We start from the raw sequence: 12,900 nt of genomic DNA, 5'->3' as shown, positions 1-12,900 counted from the left end.
AATATCTTGTGAACTATCAACATTTTTAAAAAAATAAGTTCGCTCCGACATTATACTTATCGAGAGCTTTCATTTGAGTACCCACATCAATTTTTTATATATTTATATATATATTATATATATGTATATATCAAAAATATAGAAAAATGCATGTGGGTACTCAAATGAAAGCTCTTGATGAGTGTAATATCAAGATGAGCTTATATCTTTAAAAACGTCAATAATCAAGAAAGTACAGTGTAATTCAACAAAAGTCTTTATTTAATAAAGCAAAATTTTATTTATTTAGAGTACACAAGTCACGATAGTCACATAGTGACTACAAGGTTGTTAGTAACTTTCATTCTATGTGTATGGTTGATTTTAAATACTACATTAATTTTTTTTTGCATTGCAAAAAAAAAAAATTAGTTTTTAATTTTCAAACTGGAGAAAAAAATTTCGGACTAGTTTTTCAATCTGAGATAAAATTTTATCCAGGATAAAATTATTATTGCCAGTATATTTATATATAGGAAATATATAGATATATTTTATCATTGAATAAAATTTTATCCTGGACTCAAAAACTCTCCCTTAGAATTTTAATAAAATTAAAAATAATATACTTGTGATAATTTAAACAAAAAATTTAATAATTAAATTTTTAAAAGGGAAAAATTTTGAAATTTATAAATTGAAGTTACCCAAAAAAATTTTGACTTTAAGTCTGCCAAAAAAATTATAAAAAAAATGTTTTTGACATGCTAATAGATAGAAAAAAAAAATAATTAACAAAACTTACTTGTGTTTTTGAATTTCACTAATTCCGCCTTTTTGATATCCCAATCGCTCAGCAGGGTTATCGCGGCAGAGTTTTTTAATTAAATTAGTAGCATTTCTGGTAATAGTTCTAGGAAATCCTATAGCGTCAATTCCCTTTAGAATAATATTGTAAGTTTTCATGGGGTCTGCGCCAGTAAATGGAGGTGCACCGGTCAATAATTCAAACATTAGAACACCCAGTGACCAATAATCGGCACTAATATCGTGACCTCTATTTAAAATAACTTCTGGCGCAACGTACTCCGGCGTGCCGCAGAATGTCCAAGTTTTTTTACCGTGATCCAGACGTTTTGCGAAACCAAAGTCGACTAATTTAACATAACTGCATAGGAAAAAAAAAAAAATTAAGTTAGCTGACATTTAAAATTTTTTATTAAAAAAATTATTACAAAAGAATAAAAAAGAAAATTAATTTGTAAAAAATTTAAGTGAAATTTAAAAAAATTATTTTTTAATTTTAAATTAATAAATGGAAAATAAAAAACTAAAATTTAATTTTATGAAGAAAAAAGTAAATTTTCATCAAAATTAATTAAAATAAAAAAATTAAATTAATTTGTAAAAAAATTTAATTAAAATTTTCATTAATTTTAAATTAATAAATGAAAAAAAAAATAAAAATTAATATTGTTAAAAAAAGTAAATTTTTATGAAAATTAATTAAAATAAATAAAAAAAAAATTTAATTAATTTGTAAAAAATTTAAGTGCAATTTTTTAATTTTAAATTAATGCTTGAAAAAAAAAATTTTTAATTTAATTTTGTGAAGAAAAAAGTAAATTTTTATCAAAATTAATTAAAATAAATAAATAAAAAAATCAAATTAATTAGTAAAAAATTTAAGTGCAATTTTTAAAAAATATTTTTTAATTTTAAAGTAATAAATAAAAAAAAAAAATTATTAATACTGTGAAGAAAAAAGCAAATTTTCATCAAAATTCATTATAAGAAATTAATTAATTATAAATTAATTAATAAATTTTTATCAAAATTAATTATAAAAAATTAATTTTAAATAACTAATTAATTATAAATTGTAATAAAAAAATTAAAAAAAATTACCCATGACTATCTAGCAGTAAGTTCTCCGGCTTTAAATCGCGGTAGATGATATTCCGCGAGTGCAAGTAATCAAAAGCTTCAACGACACATCCGGTGTAGAACCTGGTGGTACCGTCATCAAAGTGACCTTTGTCACGTAAGATGGTCCACAATTCTCCACCAAGGCAGGCTTCCATAAGCATGTACAGATACTTGCGGTCTTTAAATGTCTTGAACAGTTTTACAATAAAGTCCGAATCGGCTTCACCCATGATTCTTTTTTCTGACATTATGTGCTGCTGCTGACGAGTCTCTACAATTTGTGATTTCTTCATTTGCTTGAGGGCAAACGAGCGGCTACTGTCACCCTTTATTTGGACTAATTCTACTCGACCGAATCCACCAACTCCTAAGGTTGCTAAGGAATGGAGATCTCCCAGACGTAAATCACGGAATTCTTCGTTTATTCTGAACAAAAATATTCATTTTTAATAAAAGAAGATAAAAATTATTATTGTTAGTATTTTTAAATTGATCTCAAAAAATATATAAAGAAAAACATAGGACACTTTGATAAATTTTATTATTATTGTCATTATTGATTCAACATCTTTAATGATAATTAAGAAATAACATTGTATTTTGTCAACCATTGATATTTTTGGAGATATGAGCTCATCCTGATGTTAAACTCATTGAGACCTTTCATTTGAGTACCCACATCGATTTTTCATATATTTTATATATTTATATATTTCACAAATACCATATATATAAATTATATAAAAAATGCCATGAGGGTACTTGAATGAAACGTCTCGATGAGTGTAACATCGAAATGAGTTTATATCTTAAAAAATGTCAATAATTAAGAAATAACATTGTATCTTGTCAACTATTGATATTTTTAGAGATATAAGCTCATCCTGATGTTACACTCATTGAGACCTTTCATTTGAGTACCCACATCAATTTTTCATATATTTTATATATTTATATACTTCACAAATACCATATATATAAAATATATAAAAAATGTCATGTGGGTACTTAAATGAAAGGTCTCGATGAGTGTAACATCGAAACGAGTTTATATCTAAAAAAATGTCAATAATTAAGAAATAACATTGTATTTTGTCAACTATTGATATTTTTGGAGATATAAGCTCACCCCGACATTACACTCATTGAGATCTTTCATTTGAGTACCCATATGAATTTTTCATATATTTTATATATTTATATATATAAATATATGAAAAATATATCAAAATGCATGTGGGTACTTAAATGAAAGCTCTTTATGAGTGTAACATCGAGATGAGCTTGTATCTTTAAAAACGTCAATATTTAAGAAAGTACAGGGCATTTTAACAAATATCTTGTGAACTATTGACGTTTTTAAAGATATAAGCTCATTCTGATGTTATACTCATCGAGACTTTTCATTTGAGTACCCACATCAATTTTTCATATATTTACATATATTATATATATATATGTATATATGAAAAATATATGAAAATGCATGTGGGTACTCAAATGAAAGCTCTTGATGAGTGTGATATCGGGATGAGCTTATATCTTTAAAAAAGTCAATATTTAAGAAAGTACAGGGCATTTTAACAAATATCTTGTGAACTATTGACGTTTTTAAAGATATAAGCTCATTCTGATGTTATACTCATCGAGACCTTTCATTTGAGTACCCACATCAATTTTTCATATATTTACATATATTATATATATATATATATATATATATATATATATATATATATATATATATATATATATATATATATGTATATATGAAAAATATATGAAAATGCATGTGGGTACTCAAATGAAAGCTCTTGATGAGTGTGATATCGGGATGAGCTTATATTTTTAAAAACGTCAATATTTAAGAAAGTACAGTGCAATTTAACAAACGTCATTATTTAATAAAGCTAAATTTTAATTTTTTATAGTTCACAAGTCACGGAAGTCACATAGTGACTCCTAGGTTGCTAGTAATAATAATAATAGTAATAAGAATAATAATAATAATAATCATAATAATAATAATAATAAATTTTAATAAGCTTTAAGCTTAAAAAATTCCACAAGACAAAACATCAATAAATAAAAATTTTAACGGGCCATAAAATTAATAAAAATCATTTTAATCAAACGATAAAAATTAGGTCATAACAATTCTTGCTTATAATGTCAGTGTAAAAAAAATAATAAAGTGAAGATTCACTTGATGACATTTCATTGAATCTATTTATCTTGATATTACAACATAGATCGTGACTTACTTTAACAAGAATTACTCTCCGATCTTTCTATTTTCGTAAGCGTGAAAGAATAGTTTTATAGTTTATTATATTGTTATAATAATCTATACTTTAATGTTAAACATTGTATCTATTAATTATAATTATTGGTAATTTATATAAGTCAATTAATTTCAAAATTATAAAAAAAGAAAAAAAGAAGTTTACCTTCTGCGCTCAACTAATTCATCTTTGTAGCGCGTTCTAATTTCATCCAGCGAGGATATTAATTGATTGAATGTCTCTCGGTCTATTACGAGACAGCTGACACCGTCTGGATCATCAGCTACTATGTTGGCTGTTCTTAAATCATCCCTGTAATTAATTTTATATTTATATTAATTATTAAATTAATTAAATAAAATAATATTTTATTTTTAATAATTAATAGTGTAATTAATTTTCGATATTGTGGCGGAAAAATTGGTCATATAAAAAATTATTGAAATAAAAGTTCATCTAAATTTAATTTTATAAAAAAAATTTATAATTTTTTCTTAAGACCAATAAAAAAAACCGCAATTTTAAAATTAATATTTTTATAATTAACAAAAATTAAAATAATTAATTTTTTGTAAAAAATAAAATTTCTAACAATTTTTTAATGAAAATTTTTTTTTACAAGACCAATATTTTCGGGAAAAATTTTTAGCTTAGTAATTAATTGTAGTAAGTACCCTTGTAATGCCTTCTCGCCGAAGAAATCGCCTTTGCCAAGTGTCCTGATGTACTTTTCATTAGTTGTATCCGGTTGTTTTATTGTCACGCGCACCTGACCGCGACTTATTATGAAGAAAGTGTCGCCTCGAGCTCCTTGCCGTATTATGTAATCACCGTTATTATAAAATGTCTGGAATATTCATATTAATTAGTAGTGCTATTATTTTTAAATTCAATGTCAAGATAGCTAGGTAACTATCTACATAAATATATATTTTAATTTATGATTTATAAAAAAGTTTTTTATTTTTTACCTCTTCTAAAACATCGGAGATTTTTATTAATGTTTCTTCGGGTAAGTTTTTGAAGATAGGTACACTGGAACAAAAAAAAATTTTTTTTTAATTATGGAGATTGTAAAATTTTTTTAATATTATTAATCATTCATTTTAATTATAAAAATTATGTTTTTTAATTTTTAATTAAATTATGAATTTTAAATGAGAAGGAAAATTTATTTTTAAAATTTTATGATTTTTTGACACAAAAAAAACTTTTTTATTTTAAATTTTTTATAGTAAAAAAAAAATTATAAATTTCATGACAAAATAGAAAAGAAAATTTTTTTTTCAAAAGAAATTTTTTTCTTAGTAAAAATCAGAATTATTTTCTTTTTTTTTTTAATAAAAATCTAAAATAGTAATTTCTTTTTTTTTTTCAAGTTTTGCAAATTTTACATTTTTTTAGTGGCTGAAAAAAACATTCATTAGTTGATTATTTGTAAAAATCAAATATTAAATTTCATGATACTTATTTTAATACACTAAACTATAATAAGGAGATTTAAGTACCCTCCTAGTGTAAAAAATGTATATAAAAAAATAATGCGTAGAAATACTTTTGTTTTGCATCTTAAAATTATTTTTTAAATTAATTAATAACATTTTTGAGGAAATTTCCGATAAATTTACTCATTAAATAATTATTAACATTTAATTGACTAATAAAAAATATAGCACTCTGAATTACCGCACGGAAAAAAATAAATAGTAAATGCCACATGATGCAGTCTTGCTAAATGAACATGATGAAATCATGTTGCAGCCACATGATTTGTTATGTTTCGGCTACATGACAATCATGTTAAAGTAGCATGAAGAAAATCATGTGGCAGCAACATGATTTTCATGTTTCGGCTACATGACAGTCATGTCGTGGTAGCATGAGAAAAATCATGTGGCAGCAACATGATTTTCATGTAGCCTTAATAGCATAAAATTAAACTGCAACAACTAAATATTTATGCTTCAGAAACATTATTTATTATATAAAGTAACTAGATTTTTTAGGATTGATAATATTGCAGATGAATATAAGAGTAAATTATCGAATTATACAATTTGTGAACGATATCTTTGTTTATTCAAATTATATACAATTTTAATTGCCAATAGCTTTGGTTTGTGATAAAAGTAATTAAATTATTATTAATTGTTATTATTTTCAAATTATGTGTCTTGTTGCAACATAATTCAAGCCATTTTTTTATCAATAGACGAGGTACAATTGGAGGTAAAAGATTAAGGTTCTTTACACAATTAGCGTGACTATTTATTTTTACATTCCACGCATGATAATGACGATCAAATGCTATCGGTGTTATACCATACATGACAAAAAAAACCTCGTTCGCTATTGCATAAACTTTGTAAATTTTTCCAAACTGCTATTAAGGCTACATGAAAATCATGTTACTGCCACATGATTTTTCTCATGCAACCGCAACATGATTATCATGTAGCCGAAACATGACAAGTCATGTTGCTGCCATTTGATTTGTCATGTTTCGGCTACATGACAATCGTGTTGCGGTGGCATGAGAAAAATCATGTGGCAACAACATGATTTCATCATGTTTATTTACCAAGGCTGCATCATGTTGCATTTACTATTTATTTTTAACTTCCCGCTAAGAAAATTGAAAATTTTCAAAAATCGGGAAGTTATTGGTTTTACCCCGTTTTTCGAAAATCGAGTTTTCATCAGATCTCGACGCCTTGAGGTTCTAGGAAGCTTCCCTAACTATTCCCGCGAGGGTGTCACTATGTCTGTATGTATGTATGTATGTATGTATGTATATGTGTGTGTGTATGTTTTTTTTTTTTTTTTTTTTTTTAAAGGGGGGGGGGAATCCTTTTTACGGATTCTAGGCATAGTTGTTTGGCCTGGATATGTGGCGACTCGACGCAGTGTCATACTAAAACTCGACGCTAGCGCCCCTACCCACTAAACCCTAAACCCCTTTTCTCATTCCCCTAATCCCTCATGGAAACCGCCGTTAGGCATTACTTCGTGAGGGGAGGATCTAGCTACTGCTCTTTCTTCTGGTAGCTAAGGTGTTATTTTACCTTTCTTCTAGTTGTTGTCATTTGCTCTTCTTCTTTCGATGGAACGCAAGTCTATGTGTGTGTGTGTGTGTGTGTGTGTGTGCGTGTGTGTGTGTAAGTATGTAAACCTCTTATAACTTTTGAACGGTTAAATCGATTTCATCGCAGTTGGTGCCATTCGAAAGGGCTTGGCCAAACTTAGATTTTGAATACAATTTGGACTGATTCGGACCGATGGATTGCGAAAAATCTAAAAAAACTGTAAAAAAAATTTTTTTTAAAAATGGTTTTTTTTTTAATAACTTTTAAACGGCTTTATCAATCAACTCCAAAAACTAATCAGCTCTTAACATAAAATAACCACGTCAATTGCCGCTAATCCGGTCAAAATCGGTTGATTCGTTCGAGAGATATCGTGCAGGAAAGAAAACCCAAAAAAGTGTTTTTTCTCACCTCCGGGCGGAAAGCGTCAATTTTCCTCCCGCTGCGCTAAACGAAAATGCCGCTTTCCACCTCCGTCGAGGAGAAAAATAGTATACACACCACGGGCAGTAAATAAGAAAGCCTCAGATCACATGTTTATTGACCTCGGCTTCGCCTCGGACAACAATTACATGTGATCTGAGACATTTCTTATTTTACTGCCCTAGATGTGTAATATACTATTTCGGAATTACTCCGAAATTTCTAGTTTGACCAATTGAAATTTAGAAATTCTTTATGAGGCTTAAAAAACTGCGTAGAATGCCGCCAACCGCGTAAAAATCGGTTCATTCATTCAAAATTTATTGCGGTTTAAAAATTAAAAAAATAGTGTTCTATGAAACTTTTATCAGACTTTTGAGCTCAAAGAGCTCAAAAGCATAGAAAAGGTATCTTTTTGAGCTTGGAGAGCTCAAAACAACACACAGATTGTATTCTTGAGCTCGAAGAGCTCAAAAACTTCGTAGGTGCAATTTTAAGCGCCCAGGTATTAAAGGAATTAGCGGAAAGTTGCAGGGATGTCCTTTAGGGTCAACCGTTTTCCTAATTTTTTTTCGTGCGGTATACACTTGACAACACCGCAAGAGTTTCCTAACCTTAAAATTTATTTATGTTTACTGTCTAACTAAAATTACTAAGATCTTATAGCATTTAAAAAATCGCGGTTACTTATGATTTGAGTAACTGCGCAAGCGGTGTTGCCAAGTCAAATACAAGACTTTACAGAACGCAAGTGCCGAGAGATTTTTTCATAAAAAATATAAAATATCTCCGTAATACATTCGGAAAGCTACTTTTTTATTGTTTTAATCGAAAGCTTATTATTTTTTCAATCAATTTCAGTGAAAATAAAATTTTTTTAAAATCGTTAATTGCATTAAATTCTTAACCAAATACACGGCCGCTGAAATCTCTATTTATCTACATGTAAAAATTACAATTTTCAAACCTACCCGAGCAAAAACAGAATTCCGCCGCACCACCGCTGCACGGATTTTTAAGCGCCGCACCACCGCTGCACTACAGCCGTGACAATTTTGATTATTTTACAAGTGCCGCATCACCACCGTGACAAGTAAAGAATTTATCTATTCGCCGCACTACCGCCGCACCAGCGCCGTGACAAGTAAATAAATTTCTATTCGCCGCACCACAGCTGTGACGCGCCCGGGTAAAAATAAAATTATTAATTTTTACGAAAAAATAATAAATTTCGTTCGACCGCCGCACCACCGCTGCACCACCGCCGCACCATACCACTGTTTGATGGTATATACATTGAAATAATATATTCGTTGATCATTCAAATAGCTTAACTAAATTTTTTAAGTTAAGTATGGCTTGCAGTGCAGTTGGCAATGTTCGAGACTTCCATGCAGACGATCCAGGTTCGAATCCCATCACAGTTCAATTTTTAAAATTCTTTCAGAGTATTTCGATAGGAGTACCGCTTCTGTGCAACCCGAGGACGAAATTAAAAATCTACATCAACAATACGACTAAAAAAATCAATAATTTCGTGGTGCTTTGGCCTGATTTAAAAAAATTTTTTTTTTTAATATTAGGCATTCGATTAAAAGGAGGTTGATCAATAGGTTTTACATTAAGATTTCTAGTCGCATTAATTATTAATTAATTATTGTGTGATAAATTAATTATGATACCATTTTTTGTGAAATTGTAGGTATGATTTAGCATTGGTGCGGCGGTGGTGCAGCGGTGGTGCGGCGATGTTAGGGGGAGTGAATTTTTAGCGTGCGGCGTAATAGTCCGCCAAACAGCGGTCGTGCAGCGGTGGTGCGGCGGTATGGTGCGGTGGTGGTGCAGCGGTGGTGCGGCGGTCGAACGAAATTTATTATTTTTCCGTAAAAAATAATAATTTCATTTTTACTCGGGTAATTAATTAATTAAATATCCCAAAAACCTACTGTTTTTTAATTTTTTTTTTTTTATTAATTATTAGACTACGTAGATTGAATTTACAAATTTTCAGGAAGTTTTAAAAATTTGACTACTTCGCGTGGATCTCCTTAATTATTTATAAAAATTAAATGTTAGATTTTGAGATACTTATTTTAATACACAAAAGTGTTAATATTAAAAATTATTACTTCAAGTATTTTATTATTAAAAAAAAAAAATAAAAAGTACCTTTTCAAGAAATCAGTATATTCAGCCTGTCTCGACAATCCAGTTCTCATCATAATAGTCTGGAAGCATTGTCGATCAATGGCCCATAATTGACAGTCAGTAGCAGCAGTAATAGTTGCCGTCCTCTTGCAATTATAAAGAATAGCCAATTCACCCAACACTTTAACGGGAGCCAGTGTGCTAAGATACTTTCCATCTCTAGAAACCTCAACTTTTCCCTCTGCAACAAAACAACCGCAATCAATTAGTCACATTTAATTCAACTTAATCATCATCACAATTCATAAACCTCAAAAGCATTTAATTCCACTTTACTTATTCGAATCCAAAGCAAACAATTCTTATTATACATTTCCTGATGACGCGTCGAAGCCGTAAAAACATACAGGAAATTTCGCAACACACTTTAACCATACATTTAAGCCTTTGTCTTCCATTTCACTCGTATATATTGATAAATATTATTATACACGAGAAGTAAATGTGCGTAGGACTCGTAAGTTATATTTATAAAGTCCATCTCCGGTCATTAGATCTTGTTTATTATCATTATTATCATTAATTCACGGTTTATTAAACATCCGACTTGTCTGGTTTAATTTACTGTACTTAACATTCATTGCATCGCATCGCCGACAAATACTTTCTTTTAAAAATAAAAAATTCCTACTTATATGCAACACGCCTTTACTAAAATTTATTTAACTTTCCCTTTTTATGTTATTTTAATAAAATTGTTTTAAAGAAAATCTATATTATTAAGAGAATAAGCAAAATTTTGTGACTACTGTATTTAGATGATAAAATAGATTTTTATGGTTAAATCTGGTATCGTAGTCGATTTTTGAAAATTTTCAATTTTCTTAACGGGAAGTTAAAAATTCAAGTGTCAGTGAAAAGAAATAATCGTTTCAAATAAAACACGGAGTTAAAATACCGTAAAATCAAATTACATAATAGTCTGCTTATTGTTCAATTACTTACAATCATTTTCATATATAATGATAATAAGTAAATATAAATAGAAAATCGGCCAGAAACTGTTAACAGTTACAATTATATTATAAAAAGAAATTTGATTAAAAATCTAACAAGTAGCATAATTAGAATGACCAGAAAAATAAAAAGTGATTGATGGTTTACTGATCCCTGACCTCTTACACGCTTATCAACTTTCGTTTTTCATCTCTCGCCTCTATCCATCTATTACCTATTATATCTTTATATATAATTTAAAATGCGTAGAAATTTTAATCAATGTGAAGAGGGATTAGAAAACTTGTGATTAATATGTTTATTACAAACTTTCTAAGGTCAACACTGTGGTTTATTTATTGCTTATTAAAGTGTATAAGTGTCTTTATGTAATTATTAGTCATTCTCTTGTCTGATTCACAGAAAACGTTTTTTATTTTTATTTGCCGAATAACGGATATTCGCCGAATAAATTAAAAGATTGTTTGTAAAAATTTATGAAAAATGTATAAATAGTAAACTTTATTAAAAGTAGACATTTTTTTTTATTTTTTGTTGAAATTAGCCGTTGAAAAACTTTGACGTGACGGTTCCGGGTTCGATTCTAGGCGCGGAAAAATTAAAAAAAAAGTATCAAAAGCTACTTTTTTTTTTTTTTAATTTTTACTAGCAACCTTGCAGTCACTGTGTGACTGCCGTGACTTGTGAACTATAAATAAATAAAATTTTGCTCTATCAAATAATAACTTTTGTTAAATTCCACTGTACTTTTTTAAATACTGACATTTTTAGTAATATAAGCTCATCCCAATTTTACACTCATCGAGAGCTTTCATTTGAGTACATGTACCCACATGCATTTTTATAAATTTTTCATATATATATATATATATATAAATATATGAAAAATTGATGTTGGTACTCAAATGAAAGGTCTCCATGAATGTAATGTCGGGGTGAGCTTATCTCTTTAAAAATGTCAATAGTTCACAAGATATTTGTTAAATTGTACTGTACTTTCTTAACTATTAACGTTTTTAAAGATATAAGCTCATCCCAATTTTACACTCATCAAGAGTTTTCATTTACCCACATGCATTTTTATATATTTTTCATATATTCATATATATAATATCTATATAAATATATGAAAAATCGATGTGGGTACTCAAATTAATGGTCTCGATGAGTGTAACATCAGGATGAGCTTATATCTTCAAAAATGTCAATTGTTAAGAAATTACAGTTCAATTGAACAAATATCTTGTGAACCATTGACATTTTTAAAGATATAAGCTCATCCTGATGTTACACTCATCGAGACCTTTCATTTGAGTACCCACATGCATTTTCATATATTTTTCATATATTCATATATATAAATATATAAAATATATGAAAAATTGATGTGGGTACTCAAATGAAAGGTCTCGATGAGTGTAACATCGGGATGAACTTATATCTTAAAAAATGTCAATATTTTACAAGATAAAAGGTCATTTTTCAATTATGTATCTAGAGATAGAGCATTTTTGAATGCAGCCTAAATACTTATCTAAATAAATTGAAAATCAGTGAAAATGACATGAAACCTTGAAAAGTATAAATTCAAGTCAAGACTTTTGCAATGACACTAAATTTCGCTAAAAAAACCGATTTTATCATATGATTATCCTGGAAACAAAATTTTTCTTATTCTCTTAATAATATAGATTAAATTTTAGAAAATTTAAGTAATCATAATAATTCAATAAAAAAAAATTTAATCAATTATTAATTAAACCGTTGAAAAATTGAATTTTTAATTACGTAAATCCCATTCGAGCAACTTTTTTCGTACCCAAGGATCTATCCAAATTATGATATCAATTGTAGTACAGCTAGGTAATTTTTCAATAAATTATAAACCAGCACAACTTTTCAATCATGTAAACAAACGAAAAATCCGTTTTTTTTTTTTTTTTTTTTTTTTTTTATATTAAGAACCGTATGTTGAATATAAAAATTGGATAAAAATATTATGTATTCTGAGTAGAAATAAACTTTTTTTTTCA

General features: G+C 28.0%; 1 protein-coding gene across 4 annotated transcripts in view; it reads right to left on the bottom strand.

Annotated features, from left to right (window-relative positions):
- Positions 1 to 12,900, bottom strand: part of LOC123268458 (cGMP-dependent protein kinase, isozyme 2 forms cD4/T1/T3A/T3B) — a 75,248-nt gene that overhangs the window by 1,776 nt on the left and 60,572 nt on the right. For all 4 annotated transcript variants that reach the window (XM_044733518.1, XM_044733519.1, XM_044733522.1 and 1 more), the window contains 6 exons: positions 9,872 to 10,091; positions 5,165 to 5,228; positions 4,868 to 5,040; positions 4,359 to 4,505; positions 1,888 to 2,334; positions 785 to 1,147 (listed from right to left, as the gene is read on the bottom strand). In XM_044733518.1, the coding sequence (XP_044589453.1) occupies positions 785 to 1,147; positions 1,888 to 2,334; positions 4,359 to 4,505; positions 4,868 to 5,040; positions 5,165 to 5,228; positions 9,872 to 10,091 (1,414 nt within the window). The remainder of the gene's footprint in view (positions 1 to 784; positions 1,148 to 1,887; positions 2,335 to 4,358; positions 4,506 to 4,867; positions 5,041 to 5,164; positions 5,229 to 9,871; positions 10,092 to 12,900) is intronic.

This window comes from Cotesia glomerata, linkage group LG7 (assembly GCF_020080835.1).
Source record: "Cotesia glomerata isolate CgM1 linkage group LG7, MPM_Cglom_v2.3, whole genome shotgun sequence".
NCBI lineage: Eukaryota > Metazoa > Arthropoda > Insecta > Hymenoptera > Braconidae > Cotesia > Cotesia glomerata.
This window is presented reverse-complemented; position numbering and strand designations above follow the sequence as displayed.